The 21,075-nt window shown below is 48.3% G+C and overlaps 1 protein-coding gene across 1 annotated transcript in view; it reads right to left on the bottom strand.

The window, feature by feature from the left end:
* Positions 1-6,787: 6,787 nt before the first annotated feature.
* RGS10 (regulator of G protein signaling 10) overlaps positions 6,788-21,075 on the bottom strand; it is a 51,466-nt gene continuing 37,178 nt past the window's right edge. The window contains exon 5 of the mRNA XM_010601222.3: positions 6,788-8,057. Coding sequence (XP_010599524.1) covers positions 7,911-8,057 — 147 coding nt within the window. The 3' untranslated portion in view covers positions 6,788-7,910. The remainder of the gene's footprint in view (positions 8,058-21,075) is intronic.

Genomic DNA, 21,075 nt, shown 5'->3' with positions numbered 1-21,075 from the left:
AGGGGGTGTTTGAATCTCTGTATGACATCCCAGCAGGTAGCTGTCCAGCCTCTGCTTGCATGCCTCTAGTGACGAGGAACTCTCCTCCTACCTCCTGAGGCTGAGCAGACAGTGTTCAACTTCTCCCCAAACAAATCTTCCCCAAAGAGCCTGTGGCCTTCTCATGTCCTCAGAACCCTTCTCATCCCACAACCTGACGCCCAGCAGTGGTGGTGGGATGTCTAAGGGAATGACCCAAAAGTATCCACAGTGTCTGTTGCATAGTTGTTGTTGTTGTTGTTAGCTGCCATGGGGTCGACTCTGGTGGCTTTAGGAATAGTAACTACATTTCAGAACAAAAGTCATGTGAAGAGGGAAGGAGAAAGAAGCGATTTGGAGATAAGTTTTTAAGCTTCAGCCATGGGAAAGGGAGAAGATTATACCTCAACCTTCTTCAACCTTTCAGCCTATGTACACGTGACCAGTCACTTCTTGATCTCTTTGTTCATATAACTTTAGTACCAGGAAGTTTATTATACAATGTCCTGCAGCTCTTTAAGTAATAATCGCCCATGAAAGCATTGTTTCCAAGCATTAAAAAAAAAAAAAAAAGATTAGCATTGCTTTTAAAAATGAATGAAATGAGCGAGAAACAGTCTCCTCCCACTGGTGGACCAAACCACAGAAGGACAGGCAGGCGGGCTGGCAGAGGAGAGGCCGAGGGGTGGGGAGAGTCAGGGGGTTAGGATCCTGTAAAGGAGGTGGCAGAAGAAAACTTCCTTGCAAGCCCAGGAAGTGCCTGGAAACCTCACCTTCCTGCCAACACAGCCATGGAACTGTGGGGCCTGGGAAAGGGGGTGGGACCAGCTACCCCACCTGCCTGCTCAGTTCCAGCCCCCATCCCACTCACACCTGGAAGCCAGGGCAGACTTGGCTCACATGGCTCAGATCTGGCAGTTCCAAGACTGTTCCTTCTGGGACCTGGGTGCTCAGGAGCAGGTGAGCACAAAGCCCCTTGACAGTTGGACCTGGGGAGGGGGCACTGCAGGGCGTCTCTTTGGGGATTCCCAGGATTGGCACCTAAGGCCTCGTCCTCCACAGACAGCCAGCTGCTCTGTCCCTCCACAGCTCACCAGCTCGCCCCTAAGCTCCAGCTGGGAACTTTAGGAAGGCTGTCCTCCTCCTCTGGGTCCCCAGGGTGGAGCCTGGAGAGCCTGGGCATCCTGGACACCACCTGGATAGCCCTTCCCTGGGAAACCATTCATTGCATGCCAAGGGAAAGCCACTGAGGGTACGAGCTGCTCTTCCTAGGAACACCTACTGGATTCCCTCATCGTCTGGAGATGGAGAGGGGACAACCAGCTCACTGCCTTCCTTCTACTTTTCCCTGGAGTCACACTCCAGCCCACTCCGCTCCACGAGAACATTCTCTCACATTCACCAGGGGCCTGATTGCCACCCAGGGGCCTTCTTCCTGACTTCCTTGCCTTTGACTTGGCCACTGTTCTCAAAACTTGGCTCCAGGTTGGAAATGGAGCTGCATCTGCCACCCAGGTCTCCCACTCACCTCACTGGCTGTCCCTGGCACATCTTCCTCTGGACTTCCATGTGTAGCTGCACCTGAGGCCCTCACCCTCTCCTGCTCTGAGAGCCCACCTACGTTCAAGACTCCCATCATTCCAATGACATTCAGATCCAGCTCACTGGTCCTGGGGCTCTTCCCGGGAACACTCAAACAACATAGGGGGCGTTTTAAGGGGAGGGGGCTGGGCAGTGAAAAGAGCCCAGCCCAGGAGTCAGGAATCAGACCAGACCAGAAATCTGCTACCCTTCTCTGTGAGGCCTTGGGACCATAATAATAGGGTTGCTGAGTTGGAATCGACTCGATGGCAATGGGCTTTGGGTTTATGTATGTATTTATGGAGTACCTGATGGTGCAAATGGTTAAGCGCTTGGCAGCTAACAAAAAGGCTAGACGTTCAAGTCTACCCTGGAGGTGCCTCAGAAGAAAGAAAGTCCTGGCGATTTACTTCTAAAAAATCTTCGATTGAAAACTCGACGGAGCATAGTTCTTCTCTGACACACCCGGGTTTGCCATGAGTCAGAATCAACTCCACAGCAATGGGTTGGGTTTTGATTTCATTTTTCAGAAGATTGTCAGGCCTTTCTTCCAAGGTGCCTGTGCGTGGACTCGAACTGCCATCCTTTTGGTTAGCAGCCAAGCTTAACCATTTGGGCCATCCATGGACACTGCAAATTTAGTAAAGGTGGACCCAGATTTTCGTATCTCCTGGTCATGGCAAGTGACCTCAGTGCCTAGGAAAATGCAGAGAAACCCTCCCTCGGAGAGGGTCAGGGATGGTCCTCCTGGGAGCTCAGGGCTTCACCTCTGCAATCAGCCAGAATCTGTCAATATAAATATTTACCTCACAGCCCGCAGCCCCATATTTCTTCCCTGTTCTTCCTACGAAGGGGAGAGGGGCGACATGTGGACCAAAAGCCACGTACTTGAAAGGCGTTCCTCGTCTGGAGACCAGTAAGCAGCACATTCCTTTCCTGGGAAACATCTCTATCAGGATGACATCTGTTACTCTCAGACGATGCGTATGCCATAACAGTTTTAAAAATGGGGTTTAAATGCTTAAATAAGAAGAAAACAGCTTGGCCGCACTGCAAAACAGCATGTCAACTGTGCTGGAGTTAGCACAGGGAAACATTTATCTTCCCAGGAGAGCTTGAAACTGGACTTTAAAGGAGCGTTTGGCTCAGGCCCCCTGCTCATCCTGCAGAGGAGTGAGAAGAAAGAGCATGGCTGGGTGGCAGCCTCTCCCCGAGAAAGAGAGGCAGAGTCATTTTCTAGCCGTAATGGCCCCAACCTGCCTGGACTGAAATTTGGCCTAGCCTGGGGTCCTGAAAGATTATGATGTGGGATCAAAACAACCTGGTCTCCCATCTTAGCTCCACCAGCTGTGAGCCGTGGTGACCAGGTGGGAGTCCCTCAATACCAGTGAAATGACACTGAACACCCGCCCACATCTGAGACTTTCTGCAGTGCATCGGGCACAATGGCTGGCAAGTGGGAAATGTTAACCAGCTGCCATCCAGTGGACTCCAGCTCATGGCAACCCCCGTGTGTGTCGGAGTAGAACCATGTTCCACAGGGTTTCCAATGGCTGATCTTTCAGAAGTAGATTGCCAGGCCTTTCTTCCAGGGTGCCTCTGAGTGGCCTTGAATCTCCAGGCTTTTGGTTAGTAACTGAGTGTGTTAACTGCACGATCCAAGGACTCCTGGTCAATGGCAGGAGTGTGGAAAAGAGAATGATCAGGCCACTTCCAACTCCCCCTACCCAGTGATTTTTCAGGAATGGGGAAAGGCGCCCCCTTTTCTCCAGGCAGATGCAGCATCGAGCCATGCACAAGGTCTCATGAGAGGAGCACCCCCGCAGCTAAGGACTCCAGCTCAGGGCAACCTGCTGGCCCCCATTCGAACACCTTGAAAGAGGGACTCTCAGGTTTTGTCTTGAGCAACTTTGGACTTGCCAAGCTTTCCGATGCCCGTGCCCACGAGATCCAAGGAGAGCCTTGGCTCTGCCTGAGGTTCTAGATCATTCCAACCCACTGATCCCACCGCCTCCCCAGCAGTACACCAGGTTTCTTCCTTCCCTGCCTGGCACCAGCCCTTTTGCCAGGGCTCACCACGTTGTCCACAGCTAAGCTTGTGGAGAAAAGCAATTTAAAACCCTGGAAGCTAATGGTACAACAATACTATTTAACAAATAAAGGCAAGTTCTAGAACATCCGCGGCCAAAATGAAAGCAAATACAGAGTGAGTCACAGCTGTAGCTCGCCTCATGGTTGGCAAAGCTTGTAAACAACGCACGCTCCGAAGTCAGAGCTGGGGCCTGGGCACCGGGGGCCCAGTGAATCGGCTCCCAACTATACGACTCATAAAACGACGTGTCCCCATCCTCCAACCCTAACAGGCAACTTCACTTACTCTGCATTCCCTGGAGTTATGCATTGAATTGTGTCCTCCAAAGCATGTGTTGTAAATCTTAAAGCCCCGTACCCGTGGATGTGATCCCATTTGGTAATAGGACCTTGTTGTGTTAATGAGACCATATCGGTGCAGAGGGTGTCTTAAACCTATCATCTTGGAGATATGAAAAAACCAGATTCGGCACAGAGAAGGAAGCACAAATGGAAGGGAAGATACATGCCACATGAAGATCACTAACGAAGTGAAAGACCAAAGCTGAAACGAGACAAGGACCTTCCCCCAGAGCTGACAGAGACAGAAATGCTTCCCTTAGAGCTGGTGCCCTGAATTTGACTTCTAGACTCCTGTGAGAGAAGAAATTTGTTTGTTAAAGCCACCCCCTTTTGTTTCTGTTACAGCAGCACTAGGTAACTAAGACACCTGAGAATGAAATAGAAAGTGACCATCCTGAGAGCACCCACCTCCAGTGAACATGAAGTGTGACATCCTGGTATCTGGGGAAAGACAAAACCACCGGCGTATGAACTTAGAGATGAGCACAGCCAGGCTGCCACGTCCCATGGGTGACTCCCCCAGGGGCTGGTCGCTCCCTCACAGTAGAGCTTTTCAGAAAGACCCCTCCTTTCATCTTCTGACCAGTTGCTCTGAAGGTGGGTTTATGCCTCATTCTTTTGTCCCCCATGTGCCTGTATAATACGCTACTTGGTTTGGGAAGTGACAAGTGCTCGTGAAGTATGTATTTTGTGAGAAAATCAGCATATTTGCCCAAAAACCAGTATTGCCCCAGCCCTGGGCTTCTCTGAGCACTGTCCAGGCTGAGGAAGGACAGAAGGGAGCTGGGTCAGGAGTCAGGGCTTGGTTCCAGTTTCAGACTTCACCACTCACAAGCACACCTGCTGGTGCAACACTGCCGTCATTTCTTTCGGTTTTCCCGTCTCTAAAACGGCAGTAATAGCTGCTCTCACACTTTTTATGATTTGAGGCAGTGAGGGAGAAGCACTTTGGAACTGCAAGTGTGACATGCTTGCTGAAGGTGAGCGAGAGCAAAGATGTAGGACCAAGGAAAGGAAATGAGCCACAACTTACCCTCAGAAAAGCGGGCAGGTAAGCAGAGTGGATATGAAGGTATAATAAATGACTACAAAGTCACAAAGGAAAAGGTCCTTCAGGCTGTGCTTTCTGCACCAGGAAAATAAAGACCAAGGCATAAACTCAGGAGCTAGCAGATATCATAAACATGTTAGAGGCCTGTTGTAATGCAATAGAGAATGGTGGGGTCTGTGGCCAAGTGGGAATTACACACACACACACACACACACACACACACTGCCTCAATCATTCACATTGAAAGTTTAAACCATGCCAGCCCAAATACAACCAAATGTATCCTGTAGCCTATGGACTGAGGGTCTGAGACCCCTGTGGATTCCACTGGAGCAAGGATCGTCATGCCTGCTTTAGTTCCCACAGTGAATCTCAGTCCCTAAAACGGTTCCTAGCACATGGTAAAACCAGTTGCCATGGAGTCCCTTCCGACTCACGGCAACCCCACATGTGTCCGAGTAGAATGATGCCCCATGGGGTCTTCAATGGCTAATGTTTCAGAAATAGATCACTAGGTCTTTCTTCTGAGGTGCCTCTGGGTGAACTCAAACTTCCAACCTTTTGGTTAGCAGCCGAGCTTGTTAACCGCTTGCATCACCCAGAGACTAGCACATGAGAGACACAATTGAATCAGTGGACGGATGGACAGACACAGGGATGAGAGTGAAAGGCTGGCTAGAAGCTTCCATCTGGCCAAGTGGGTTCCTACACTTCGGTCTCAGTCCTGCTCTTGGTTCAGGAGCCTAGATTATGTACGCGCCTCAGTTCTTCCATCGGTAGATGCAGGCAGCCAGGCAGGGGCGAGTTGGAGGAAGTGGCATGAGCTCACGCTGGTAGGAGTTGGCTGGGGCTAAACTCACGAGGCTTAGCGTCCCACTGTGTTCTCCAGCAGCTCCTAAGGGAAGGGCTTCTCTTCCGGCAGACAATCTCCTCACTAACTGGCCATTTTCCTTTATTCAAGAGCTTATAAGATCACCACCCCAAATGGCCTCTGAGCCCGGTGTAAAAGGGTAAAAAGGAAAGAGATCTCCTCGCCCACCTCAGCCTCAGGGACCTGCCTAGTTCAGCTCTCTGGGGGAGGACAGTTCCGTGGCACCCCTAGATCACCCCCGTATGCAGTGGCTGGGTCTCCATCCCTGGACTTTCTCAGTTAGTGCGCTGACAGTTGAGCTAGAGAGCCTGTGTTGTTATTGACCCTTCCCCTCTATGGCGTATCAATCTCCTCTGCTTGGAAGTGGACTGGCTTTTTCTGATGGCAGGGATGACAGGGCACCTGGGTGTCCTTCTCAGCATCAATATCTCATACAAGGTTCTGAAGATGGAAAGAGAAGAGACAGGAGGCAGCCTGTTGGGAGGGACCTGGGGGAGGGTAGGTATCCCTTCTGTAGGGGGCCGGGTGGCACTTACTGCTTCTGATGAATGCCCAGCTGGGTGACTCAATTCTCGGCAGTGAATGGCTCCCCATAGGCCATCCTTTCCCCTCACCCAAGATGGGAGGAGGTGGGGGGTAGGGAATGGATGAGCCTAGAGTATCTGGGGGGCCACAAAGTAATGACTATATGACCTGGTTTACCCAGAACTGAGCCAGTGCGTGCATACTGCCCCAGTGTAATTATTAACTCATCTCTCTGAAAATTATCCTGATTTGATGGATAAATTATAAGGTTACCTCGACACTGAGTTCTTCAAATGGGCTGGAAGGCTCACAAGTAACAGAGTGAGGTTGGTTGCTTTATTTGTGAAGTAGGAGTTTAAGGTCTGCAAACCGGCTGGGGCAGGCCTGCAGCAGCACCCCGCACCTGCAATGGCAGGACTCCCAGCAGAAGGGAGCCCTGGCCGCCCCTGGCCCTGGGTCTCCACTCTAAAGAGGAGTTACCTGGGCAGGCTGAGCTGGCCTAGGCCAAGTACGGCTCCTTCACAGCCTCCGCCCAGGAGAGGAGACTTTCAAAGACACCGTTTCTTCCCCAGGTTGAAGCCTCTAGCCTGAAGTTAACAAGTCTTGCAAAGGGTAGGAGTTGAATAGAAATGGGCTGAGGGAGAAGGGGAACAGCCACCCCACCAACTCCATCTTCAGTGCTCGCCTGGAGCTAGGCTCCCATTCAACACCACCTTGCGTTGCCATGGGGACCCTGAACAATTTCCCATGTGTCTTTTCTGCTTCCTGGTTGAGACCTTGTTTCTGTCAAGATGAACTATTTATCTGTGTTACATGAAATGTCATGGATTGGGGGCAAAACCAGGACCAACCCACGCACGAGAAATTGTAATAACCCTCTGACTATGTTCACACACAGCTCCCCCAAACCTTTAGAGGCCGTCGGTGATTAATTTTCTATTTCTAGCACTAGACTCATTCTCGAGAAGTATTTAACCCAAAGGCGCTTGACAGGCGATGCCCCCGGCGGCCTGAGTCCACCAGACCCACTCATTCTTGAGCCAATCTGCATGGTAATTGTCAGGACAGACCTGGACCCTCGCCCCAGGGGCAAAGACTTCCAAGGTAAAGTGCTTCTGGGATTCACCTGTGGCCTCATGCGAAGTTTAATCAAGCTACAAAATGCTCAAAATGTCCAGTGTTTCAGGGTCTTCCCACCCCCTTCTTTGCATGTATGTGTGCGAATCGAAACTTCAAAGCTGTTTGTTTTTTTATGTAAGATTAGCCATCATGCAAAACTTACTGGTCAAGCAGTTAATAAAATACATGTATCCCGTGGAAGGGTGTTGTATGTTTCAGTCCTTGCAAATAACAAAGCAACTATCAACCCAGCCAGGTCTTGACAGTGAGTCCGTTGCTCCTTCAAGCGGAGGCCCCGGCTCTTTGGGGGATTCACGTGTTATAAGTTCTGGAGGCTCTTTTAGCTGCAGTTTGGGTATCGGGTAGATCTTCTTCTTCGTCCTCAGTTCTCCTGTGTTTTAAAAATAAGTCGGACTTTAAGAAGCGGCTGTAGCTGTCATACTTCATAAGATTGAAAATCTAAGGAAGAAAAGAAAACGTGTTGGAAGTCTGAGGCTACAAACCATCCGATCAAATACGTATTAAATCCTTACCACGCGCCAGAGAATACAGACATGTACAAGACACACAGAGAGCAAGCTCAGGGAAGCCATACGGTGGGCAGAGCAGACTCCCTGAAGGTTTGGGTCAATCTGAAATAGCTCATGGGACGTATAGTTTAGAGTCACATGAACAAAAGCATCTGTATTTTCTGCTGAAGTCCAGGTTCACACAGCACCACCTCATACCCTCATTATCAAGAAGTCAAGGAAACTCCACTTTATTCTACTAGATAACACAGGGACGCATTGCTCCAAGACCTTTAGATGACAGGACAGGAACAGTAATCCATCACTGAGACAACGGTGTCATAGAAGTCCCTGTCATATCAGATGCTGCCAATATTAAGACCCGCAGAAAGGATGGCATCTGAGACTTCAAATAAACCTGCTATTTCGCCAAGAAACAAAGTGGGACTTACTCAGTGCAGGGTGGCTGTTGTTGTGAGCTGTTGTTGAGTTGGCCCCTGACTCGTGGAGACCCTATGCACGATGAGCCCTGACGCTGCCCCTGGCCCAGCATCATCCCCATGGCTGGATGCAGACCAGACTGTTGTGGCCCACAGGGTTCTCACTAACTGCTTTTCAGAAGTAAATCGTCAGGCCTTTCTTCCTCGTCTGGAAGTTCTGCTGAAACCTCTCCAGCATCATAGCCATATACAAGCCTCCAGTGATAGATGGGTGGTGGCTGCACATGAGGTGCGCTGGCCGGGAATGGAACCCGGATCTCCCGCATAGAAGCGAGAACTCCACCACTGAACCACCACAGCCCCATCCAGGCAGGGTAGGAGAAGAAAATCGCAGTCTCAGCAAGGGGCGGCTTCAGGGACAGCCCCCAATGAAAGAAAACAGCAGTCGGCTGCAGAACGCAAACACCTGCGTGATCACACTGGCTGAGGCATGACTCTGAGATGATTATAACATATACTCGGGGGGTGAGGAGGACCCTGACCTGGCCTAAACTGGCTGCAACACCACCAGTCCCCAAGGGCTGTCCCCAGGCACAGAAGACTCTGGCTCTTCTCCATGGTCCCTATCCCAGCACCCACCATCCTTGCCCACCTCATTGATAAGCCATCCATCCTCTCCCCTCACCCCACAAACCAACCCAGTTGCCGGTCACCCTACAAAAGAGGCAGGGAAAGGAGAAGGGGGGAGCACTTGCTGGCTACCAAGGGGTACAATCTGTTTTGAAAAACCACTCACCATTTCTTTCTCTCTTCCTCTCGACTTAACTTTGAGGGCATTCTGCAGGCTGCTCCTGGGGGGTGCTAAGAATTCATGCACTAACAGGCTCAGCAAAGTAGAAATTTCCCGAGATGTCTAGAATGCTGCGTGCTGCCAGGCCAGGTTGTCAAGTGGATGGTAAAACTCTGACATCTCCCAACACACACACAAACTATTTTGTGAATTAAATGTCTGATGGATGATGCTAAGAACTCAGACATCTGCTGGCGGGATAGGAGGGAGCCTCAGGACAGAAGTGGAATGTTACAGCTTCAATTTCCCAGGATGGCCTCAGCCGCAGGAGGACGCCTGCAGAGCTCACAACCCAGGGAAAAACAGGGTTTTTAATTTCTTTAAATGACTAAATGACTGCCTACCCTTGCCCTGGGTTCCTTCCAGTCTTGCCCAGGATCTCCAGCTTCTCACAAAGACCACGTCACCTTAACCCCCATTTTGTACCTCTCTATACTGATTATCAGAGGCCTGGTGGTGCAGTGGTTAAGAGCTTGGCTGCTAAGCAAAAGGTTGGCAGCTCAAATCCACCAGCGGCTCCTTGGAAACCCTATGGGGAGATTCTCCGGTCGTACAGGGTTGCTATGAGTCAGAATTGACTCAAAGGCAACGGGTTTGAGTTTTATACTGATGATCAAGGAGCTCCGGTGGCACAGTGGTTAAAGCACTTGGCAGCTAACCAAACAGTTACTTCACGGAAGAAAGATGTGGCAGTCTGCTTCTATAAGGATTTACAGCCTTGAAAACCCTATGGGGTGGTTCTACTCTGTCCGATAGGGTCACTATGAGTTGGAATCAACTCCACCACCGTGAGTTTGGTTAGTAGGTATACCGGTTACCAAGGAGCCCTGGTGGCACAATGGTTAAGTGCTCAGCTACTAACTGAAAGGTCAGAGATTCAAACCCACCAGTAGCTTCATGGGAGAAAAGACCTAGCGATTTGTCCCTGTAAAGATTACAGCCTTGGAAACCCTATGGAGCAGTACTGTCCTACAGTGATGCTCTGAGTCGGAATAGGCTTGACGGCACACAACAATAACAACATACTGGTGATCTAGAGGGCAAGAGTAGCTCAGAAGTGGAATTCTTGCCTTCCGTGAGGGAGAGCTGGGTTTGATTCCCCACCAACGCGCCCCATGCACAGCCACCACCTGCCTGTCAGTGGACACTTTCATGTTGCTATGACACTGAACAGGTTTCAGCGGAGCTTCCAGGCTAAAATGGACTAGAAAGGCCTGGTGATCTACTTCTGAAAATCAGCCAGTGAAAACCCTGTGAATCACAAGGTTCTGGCCTGCAAACCATCACGGGGCTGGTGCAGGACCGGGCAGCGTTTCGTTCCAGTATGTGTGGGCTTGACATGAGTCCAGGGCCAACTCAATGGCAGCTAATAGTAACAACATGCCAGTTATCTATTTTATGTCAATTCTGTAACCCTAGATGTGATTTGCAGAGGTTTGGAGAAATCATTAAAACAAAAACTCCGAGAAGATACAAAAATCATAGCCAGGGACAAGGGGGATGAGGAACACCATTGTCATTTTGGCCTCCCCTAAATGTGCCAAGCAGGTACCCCCATCCTTCCCCACCTGCAAGACTTGGGCCTTTCGTGCGCAAGACCTCCCAAAGGAAATTTCCAGGTGCCCACCTCATTCAAAGCCTTGAACAGATGGATGCTCAAAGTATGACTGATGAAGCCAGCTTTGTGAGTGCCCCTCCGATACCCAGCCTGTCACCCTCCTGCACCCAGACCCACAGCCCAAGGGACCCACCATCTGAGCAGGATGCGGTGTCTCATCTGAGCCTCCGCGTAGGAGTGCAGCTTCCTGTTTGCCTGTAGTGGCTCTGAGGCTCGTACTTCAAAGAAGGGAAGAAAAGGGCCCACTGGAGCCCCAGAGGGCGGTGGAGGCGGAGAGGGGAGAGGCCAGCTTGGCTGAGAGAACAGCGTGGAAAGTCATGCCAGGTGACGTGAAGGGGCTCCGGAGGGCCCAGGAGACTGCAGGCACATCAGAGGGGAGTGGACTGCTATTTCACAGGAGCATAAGGGCCACTCATGGGCACGAGTGAAGTGACCGTGAGCACAGAAATCCTGCAGGCTGGGGGTTCTTCCCTGCGAGCCTTACTGCCGCCAGTGCTGCTCCGAGTCACTGTGGAGTGAGATTTGAGGAAGGGAAGGGCATGGCTCCTGGTGGCCTCATCTTTCCAGGCTGTGAGCTGCCTAGTATCTCTACAAAGGGTCTGCAGGACAGAATTCCCAGGGAGTCTCCTGAGCACTGGCCTGGGAGCCTATGCAATAGGGCCGGCCCATCACAGAGCCACTGACGGATGGCACTTTGCCAGCATGGCTGAGGAAGTGGAGACAGCTCCCAAACTCTCTCCCAAGAGGGTGACCAAAGATCTGAGTGCAGCTACTGACCACAGCCTTATTTATCATAGAGGTCAATGGTCATGACTGGGCTTCAGTAAATGTTTACCATGTGAGCAAACAGAAACTACCCTGTGAGCAACAGCAGGGGACTGGAGAGAGGAGTCAGGTCAGTACTGGTACTGCCCAGAGCGGCACTATGCACCCAGCTACCAAGCACCTGGCACTGCACCACTCGGTCCCTCCTTTAATCCTTATGTGAGGGCCCTGGTTTTACAGACAAGGAAACTGGGCTCAGAGGCCCAGTGCTTTGCCCACCCTGGTGAGTGACAGAGATAGGATGTGAAGACTGACAGCTGCCTCTTGGGACACACTCCTAGCCCCTGTGATCTACTGCCACAGGTACGGCAGAACATGCCGTCATTAAAAACGATGTCTGCAGAGAATACAGATAGAAGGCAACTGTACATGAGTGTTAAATGACCAAATACTACATTTCAAAACTGGACCCTACACCAAAATCAATGATCCCAAATTTATTCTTTACATATGTGTGCGTGGTGTGCGTGTGCAAATAGGAAATGTTGTTGGGTGTCATAGAGTCAATTCCAACTCATAGCAACTCCATGTGACAGAACAGAACTGCCCCATAGGGCTTCCTAGGCTGTAATCTTTCTTTTTCTATTGTACTTTAGATGAAGGTTTACAGAACAAACTAGTTTCTCATTAAACAGTACACATATTGTTTTATGACATTGGTTAACAACCCCACAACAGGTCAACACTCTCCCTTCTCAACCTTGGGTTCCTTATTACCAGCTTTCCTGTCCCCTCCTGCCTTCTAGCCTTTGCCCCAGGGCTCATGTGCCCCCTTTAGTCTCATTTTGTTTTATGAGCCTGTCCACTCTTTGGCTGAAGGGTGAACTTCAGAAGTGACTTCATTACTGAGCTGAAAGGGTGTCTAGAGGCCATACTCTTAGGGTTTCTCCAGTCTCTGTCAGGCCAGCAGTCTTTCTTTTTGAGTTAGAATTTTCTTCTACATTTTTCTCCAGCTCTGTCTGGGACCCTCTATTATGATCCCAGTCAGTGGTGGTAGCCGGGCACCATCTAATTACACTGGACTCAGTCTGGCGAAGGCTGTAGATGTGGTCCATTAGTCCTTTTGACTAATCTTTCCCTTGTATCTTTAGTTTTCTTCATTCTTCCTTGCTCCTAAAGGGGTGAGACCAGTGGAGTAAACTAGATGGCTGTTCACAGGCTTTTAAGACCCCAGACGCTACTCACCAAAGTAGAATGTAGAACATTTTCTTTAAACTATGTTATGCCAATTGGGCTAGATGTTCCCTGAGACCATGGTCCCCACATAGGCATTTGTCAGGTCTTTTCTCCTATGGAGTGGCTTGGTAGGTTCAAACTGCCAACCTTTTGGTTAGCAGCTGAGTGCTTAACCATTGTACCAACAGGGCTCCTTAAGTAGGAAATAAATACCCCCAAAGGTCAGCTAATTGATTCTGCTTACTCCTACTCAAGCCCAGGAAATGCAGTGGTCCCAGGGGTCCCCATGGAGAGAAACTGACCTCACCCGGGACTGAACCGTGACCATCCCTGGCCAACATGGTCAGACGCCTCAAGATGTTGCAGAGAAGAGAAAGAAGAAAGTAGAGACAAACCTGGGGTGTAGGAGGGGAGGCTCAAGGTGGGCAGGAAGCATCCAAGAAAAGCCAGATGCTAAAGCAGATGGTCAACCCAGGGGACTGGCGGGCGATGAAGCAGAAAACCAAGTTAGCAGCTAAGCTGCGTTCTGTACCTTGGTTTTGGGGATTTTTTGTTTACTTTTTTTTTTTTTTATTCCAAAACAGCTGCATCTCAGCAGGGCTCTGAGCTTTGGCAGCCCCCATCTGTGAGCTGCAGGCCTGGACGGTAAACTGTTTAACATCCTTGCCTTGGGACCCAATCCTGCAGGCTTCTGGAGGCTGGCCTCTTGGTGGAGGATGAGAAGGGTGCCTCCCTGCCAATGTACTGCCATCCACAAGGGTCCTGCACCACAAAGCCCCTAAACAACCAGGGCACCCCCTCCCCTCCAAATCCCAGCCAGTGCAGGGATCGATGGGAATGTGCCATTGTACAAGGAAAAACACCCAACTTCAGGTGTAAGCTCTTTAGGACGTGCTGCTTCCAGAAAGGACTCCGTCACCGGCACGTGCTCACCCACCGAAGAGTGAGGAGCTTAACTTGCCTGGAAGCTGCTCGGGGAACATTTCATCACTGTCTCAATTAATGGCATTTCAAGCCCAATAAATATTTTAACACTTCTCAAAGACAAGTACATGAAAAGGCCTAAGCTAAACACGCATCTTCCCCTCTCCCCTTTAACACCCTCCGGCACGTTATTTCAACAGGGTTCAAGGGAAAAAAAATAATCCTTTAATGCGACAGAACATTTTAGTAATGTGATTTCATATTTGCTTTAAGAACTTGGCTTAATTTTTATATGAAAATTGCTGAATGAAGGCAGCAAGCAGTGCCGAGCCCGAGGCACGGTTCTAAAATGTGTTTCCTCTCCACACACACACACACACACACACACACACACACACACGCAGAGGCTCTATACACTTAAGACTTATTATTCACAGACTCTGTATTTACAAAGGCACCGAACTAAAACCAAAAAACCAAACCTGTTGCCATTGAGTTGACTCTGATTCATAGCAACCATACAGGACAGAGTAGAACTGCCCACTGGGGTTTCCATGCAGCGGCTGATGGATTTGAACTGCCGATCTTTTGGTTAGCAGCCGAGCTCTTACCCACTGCTGAGTTGGAATTGACCCGACGGCGATGGGTAAATGTACCTACTCGCTAAAATTTATTTTGACTCCAAAATCAATACTTGCAGCACCCTCACGGTCATTCACAGACATGCACACGTCCCCAGCTGAGGCTGAACAAGGCGAACTCTGCTTTCCTGTTTCAGCTCTCAGACTGTAAACAGGAGTTCGTTTTGCGGTCTATTCAGCACCACATTTTTCATGTTTATCCTTTCTGTTGGTGGTCTTGCTGTTTAAAATGACCCCAAGTGTATTGCTGAAGTGCCATTCGTGTTCCTCAGAGCCAGAAGGCTGTGATGTGCTATTGTGGATTGAATTGTGTTCTCCCCACACATGTGTTGTAAATCCTAACCCATTTGGGAATACGGCTTTCTCTGTTATGTTAACAAGGCAGATCAGGGTAGGGTGTATCTTAAGCCAATCATCTTTGAGATATAAAAAGAGCTGATTGGGCACAGAGAAGCAAGTACATGTCACATGAAGATCACCAAGGAACCGAGGAACAGAGGTCAAAAGCGTCAAGGACCTTCCCCTAGAGCTGGTGCCCTGAATTAGGACTTTGAGCCTTCTAAACTGTGAGAAAATAAATTTTTGTTCATTAAAGTCACCCACTTATGGTATTTGTTATAGCAGCACTAAATAACTAAGACACATGCCTTACAGAGAAGATATGTGTTAGATTAGCTTCATCCAGGCATGAGTTATAGGGCAGCTGGCCTTGAGTTCAATGTGAATGAATCAACCAAAACCAAAAACCAAACCTGTTGTCATCAGGTTGATTCCGACTCATGGCAACCTCATGTGTTATAAAGCAGGACTGCTCTGTAGGGATTTCTTGGCCATTATCTTTACGGAAGCAGATCACCAGGTCTTTCTTCCAAGGCACCTCTGGGTGGGTTTGAACTACTAGCTTACAGGTCAGTAGTCCAGCACAAACCATTTGCACCACTCAATGAATCAACACTATATATTAAGTAATGTGTCTTTAAACGGAAACACACATAAGGTTATGCATTGACAAAAAATGTTGTGACCAGAGGCTCACAGGAACCTAATCCTGCTATGGATTGAACTGAATTTCCCCTAGAAGCAATGGCTCAGTTGTTGCTAATTCAGTATTGGAGACAACTTTCTAGAACACAGCTGCTGTGAACTGACTGTACATACTGTCACACCCACATGAACAGACAGGAAGTGGGAAGAATCAAGTCCCTCTCCCTCTAACCTCAGACAATGCAATGATGACAGAGATGGCTGGCCCTGAAGAGGCTGCTGGAGCAGGGTACAAATGGGGCGTTCCCACCCCAGAGATGAGGGGTACCTCCCTCCTCTGATGTGGGATGGGTGTCCTTAGAGCAGGCTGACAGAGGGCAGGTGAACAAAGCAGCTCAAGGCAGCCTTCACCCCAAAGTGCAAGAGTGGCCACCTGGAGGGTCTACAGCCTGAGACGAGGCTCCAGCCTCTTAGATGGTACTGACAGGTTCCTGGATCCAGTACTAAAAAGCTTCGGTGCTGCTTTGAGCACTTTTTTCTAGAGTCTTTGACACTCAGACCCAAAACCCAAATGGTACTGCTTTCTACTTGGAGTGAAGGCGTTTTATCTTTGCTTTTTGCCATCACGAAGAGAGCTAAGTGCTATTCTGGCGCCCAGCCTTTCCTTCCTCTTCCCCTAAACACCATGTTAAAGTTGTAAAAAAAAATCTCAAAGTCTTTCAAATCCTGTCCTTCATGCCCCGTCCCTCATAAAGCAAATGGCTGTGGAAGCCGCAGGCGGCCAACCTTTCTTCCATTTAAGCTAAAAATCAAGGCTTGCCCTCTCAGGCGTTGCACGCTGGAAAACGCCAGGTTCTGCACGGGGCTTGCTCTACGGGAACGAATGTCAGCTGGCACCCACAGGACAGAAACATCCAGAATACCCACTCCAGCCTCCCCATTGTGGTTAAAGGAGCTCAGGCCAGGGTCTCTTTTGAAGAAATAAGGGGCTAGGGGAGGAGTGCACCCCACGTGGCTCCTGGAGGCAAAGCAGCCCCTCATCAATGGCGAGTCCTCATCAGCTGGACCAACCCTTATTTCTCTCTGAAAAGGAGGGATTTCTTACTTCTTGACGTCCCTGGTGGTGCAAACAGTTAAGCGCTCAGCTGCTAACTGAAAGGTTGGAGGTTTGAGTCCACGCAGAGGTACCTCGGAAGAAAAGTCTGGTGATCTACTTCCAAAAAAATCAGCCACTGAAAACTGTATGGAGCACAGTGCTACTCTGACACACATGGGGTCGCCATGAGTGGGGATCAACTCCATGGCAGCTGGCTGGTTGGTTTCTTACTTCTTGGATCCTGAGTAAATTCAAAGAAACTACATTGTTAAAAAGAGACCCAGTTCATGGTTCTTTTCTCTGTCCCAGGATGTGGCTGGGAGCACTCACACCTCCCTGAAGACTTGTTTTTGTTTTTTTTTTTTTAAATAATTTTTACTGTGCTCTAAGTGAAAGTTTACAAATCAAGTCAGTCTGTCACATATAAGCTTATATACACCTTACTACATACTCCCATTTATTCTGCCCCTAATGAGTTGGCCCGCTCCCTCCTTCCAGCCTCTCCTTTCATGACAATTTTGCCAGTTTCTAACCCTCTCTACCCTCCCATCTCCCCTCCAGAGAGGAGATGCCAACACAGTCTCAAGTGTCCACCTGATACAAGTAGCTCACTCTTCATCAGCATCTCTCTCCAACCCATTGTCCAGTCCCTTCCATGTCTGGTGAGTTGTCTTCGGGAATGGTTCCTGTCCTGGGCCAACAGAAGGTTTGGGGACCATGACCGCCAGCATTCCTCTAGTCTCAGTCAGACCATTAAGTCTGGTCTTTTTATGAGAATGTGGGGTCTGCATCCCACTGATCTCCTGCTCCTTCAGGGGTTCTTTGTTGTGCTCCCTGTCAGGACAGTCATCGGTTGTGGCCGGGCACCAACTAGTTCTTCTGGTCTCAGGATGATGTAAGTCTCTGGTTCATGGGGCCCTTTCTGTCTCTTGGGCTCACAGTTATCGTGTGATCTTGGTGTTCTTCATTCTCCTTTGATCCAGGTGGGTTGAGACCAATTGATGCATCTTAGATGGCCGCTTGTTAGCATTTAAGACCCCAGACGCCACACTTCAAAGTGGGATGCAGAATGTTTTCATAATAGAATTATTTTGCCAATTGACTTAGAAGTCCCCTTAAGCCATAGTCCCCAAGCCCCCGCCCTTGCTCCACTGACCTTTGAAGCATTCAGTTTATCCCGGAAACTTCTTTGCTTTTGGTCCAGTCCAGTTGAGCTGACCTTCCGTGTATTGAGTATTGTCCTTAAAGTAGTTCTTATCTACTAACTAATCAGTAAATAACCCTCTCCCACCCTCCCTCCCTCCCCACCTCGTAACCACAAAAGAATGTGTTCTTCTCAGTTTATACTATTTCTCAAGATCTTATAATAGTGGTCTTATACAATATTTGTCCTTTCGCATCTGACTAATATCACTTAGCATAATGCCTTCCAGGTTCCTCCATGTTATGAAATGCTTCACAGATTCATCACTATTCTTTATCAATGCGTAGTATTCCATTGTGTGAATATACCACAATTTATTTAACCATTCATCCGTTGATGGACACCTTGGTTGCTTCCAGCTTTTTGCTATTGTAAACAGAGCTGCAATAAACATGGGTGTGCATATATCTGTTCGTGTGAAGGCTCTTATTTCTCTAGGGTATATTCCAAGGAGTGGGATTTCTGGGTGGTATGGTAGTTCTATTTCTAACTTTTTAAGAAAATGCCAGATAGATTTCCAAAGTGGTTGTACCATTCCCACCAGCAGTGTATAAGACTTCCAATCTCTCCGCAGCCTCTCCAACATTTATTATTTTGTGTTTTTTGGATTAATGCCAGCCTTGTTGGAGGGAGATGGAATCTCATCGTAGTTTTAATTTGCATTTCTCTAATAGCTAATGATCAAGAGCATTTTCTCATGTATCTGTTAGCTGTCTGAATATCTTCTTTAGTGAAGTGCATGTTCATATCCGTTTTGATTGGGTTGTTTGTCTTGTGGTTGAGTTTTAACAGAATCGTGTAGATTTTAGAGATCAGGCGCTGGTCGGAGATGTCATAGCTGAAAATTCTTTCCCAATCTGTAGGTGGTCTTTTTACTCTTTTGGTGAAGTCTTTAGATGAGCGTAGGTGTTTGATTTTTAGGAGTTCCCAGTTATCTGGTTTCTCTTTGTCATTTTTGGTAATGTTTTGTATTCTGTTTATGCCTTGTATCAGGGCTCCTAACATTGTCCCTATTTTTTCTTCCATGATCTTTATCGTTTTAGTCTTTATGTTTAGGTCTTTGATCCACTTGGAGTTAGTTTTTGTGCATGGTGTGAGGTATGGGTCCTGTTTCATTTTTTTGCAAATGGATATCCAGTTATGCCAGCACCATTTGTTAAAAAGACTATCTTTTCCCCAATTAACTGACACTGGGCCTTTGTCAAATATCAGCTGCTCATATGTGGATGGATTTATATCTGGGTTCTCAATTCTGTTCCATTGGTCTATGTGCCTGTTGTTGTACCAGTACCAGGCTGTTTTGACTACTGTGGCTCTAAAATCAGGTAGAGTGAGGCCTCCCACTTTCTTCTTCTTTTTCAGTAATGCTTTACTTATCTGGGGCTTCTTTCCCTTCCATATGAAGTTGGTGATTTGTTTCTCCATCACATTAAAAAATGTCATTGGAATTTGGATCGGAAGTGCATTGTATGTATAGATGGCTTTTGGTAGAATAGACATTTTTACTATGTTATAGACTTGTTTTTAACAGGACTTCAAACTGGTTTGCTCTGGCTCGAACCCCTGCTGAGAATTTGCATGTCTAACAAGTTCCCAGGCAATGCTAATGCTGCTGGTTAGGGACCAATTCTGAGAACCACCAGTGGAGCCACCAAAACCCACTGCCATGGAGTTGATTCCAACTCATAGCGACCCTATAGGACAGAGCGGAACTGCCCCACAGGGCTTCCAAGGAGCGAATGGTGGGTTAGAACCGCTGACCTTTTGGTTTGTAGCTGTAGCTCGCCGTAGCTCTTAACCACTGTGCCACCAGGGCCCCATTAGTGGAGCAGTGGGTTTCAAAGTTTATTACACATAAGAATCACCTGGGGATCGTGTTAGGATGTAGATTCTGATTCAGTATATCTGGGGTAGAAATGCAAATCCTCAGCAGGGGTTCATACCGGAAGGAAACTGTTTTTAAGCATCAGAAGGTTAAGGTCTTCCTTTTCCTAGTGGAGAGGACACCTCCACTCTGCCTTCCTCAGGCTAGACTTTGGCACCAACTCCAAAGTCCAGGTGAGGGCGTCCAGGCAGCACATGAAATTCCACTTTGAAGTGTAGGCATTGGGATCCCTAAAATTTACAGAAGGATAAGCACCCCTCTCCCCCTCAGACCTGCGACCTTTTGTGTGGACAGAGAAAGCAGCCACCTAAAGTTAAAGCTGCCTTTTGAGATGATCCTGATCTTTCTATCTTCACAAATCTTGCTGTTTCAGGGGAAACAGGTCATGCCGTGCTGTGGGATCCAAACAAGAGGCTGGACAGCAAGAAAGCCCGTAAAGTGGGGCTGAGGAACTTGCAGGACCAGGTTTTTGTTTTAAACCTTGCACATACACAAACTCAAGTCACTGCAGATTTCAAAGTGTTCCACTCTTCCAAAGAATTGACAAAAAAAAAAAACAAAAAAAACCCTCCTGGTATAATAAGTGATTCTAGAAAGGTTGCAGGATACAAGGCTAATATACAAAAGTCAATTGTTTTCCCACATGCCAGCAATGAACAATTGGGATGTGAAATTAAAAACACAGCATCATTTACACTAAACAAACAAACAAACTATTGCTGTCGAGTTGATTCCGACTCATAGCGACCCTATAGGACAGAGTAGAATTGCCCCATAGAGTTTCCAAGGAGCGCCTGGTGGATTCGAACTGCTGACCTTTTGGTTAGCAGCTGTAGCTTTTAACCACTACACCACCAGGATTTCCTCATTTACATTATTACCCCAAAAAAGGAATTCTTAGGTATAAATCTTACAAAATAAATAAATCTATATGAAGGAAACTACAATATACCGATGAAAAAAAAATCAAAGATTTAAATAAATGGAGAGATAGTCTATGTTCAAGCAGGGACCTGAGGTTGAGGGCAAAAGGCAGGTGAACTCTGCCACATTTTAGGAAGTCACATTAAGACAGTTTCTCAGCCTCAGCGCTATTGACATTTGGGGCTGGAGAATTGTTGAAGAGGCTGTCCTGTGCATTGTAGGATGTTTAGCAGCATCCCTGGCTTCTACCCACCAGATGCCGGTAGGGCTCTTCTCCCTTTGTGACAACCCAAGATGCCTGCAGACATTGCCCCAGTAGAGAGCCACTGTACTAAGGTAACATCCATCTTCCTGCTATGTTCCACGGGACACGAACAGTTAACACTTATGGAGGGCTGAGC

This window comes from Loxodonta africana, chromosome 16, assembly GCF_030014295.1.
Source record: "Loxodonta africana isolate mLoxAfr1 chromosome 16, mLoxAfr1.hap2, whole genome shotgun sequence".
Classification (NCBI taxonomy): Eukaryota; Metazoa; Chordata; class Mammalia; order Proboscidea; family Elephantidae; genus Loxodonta; species Loxodonta africana.
Note: the sequence above shows the minus strand (reverse complement) of the source record. Positions and strands in the feature narration are given on the sequence as shown.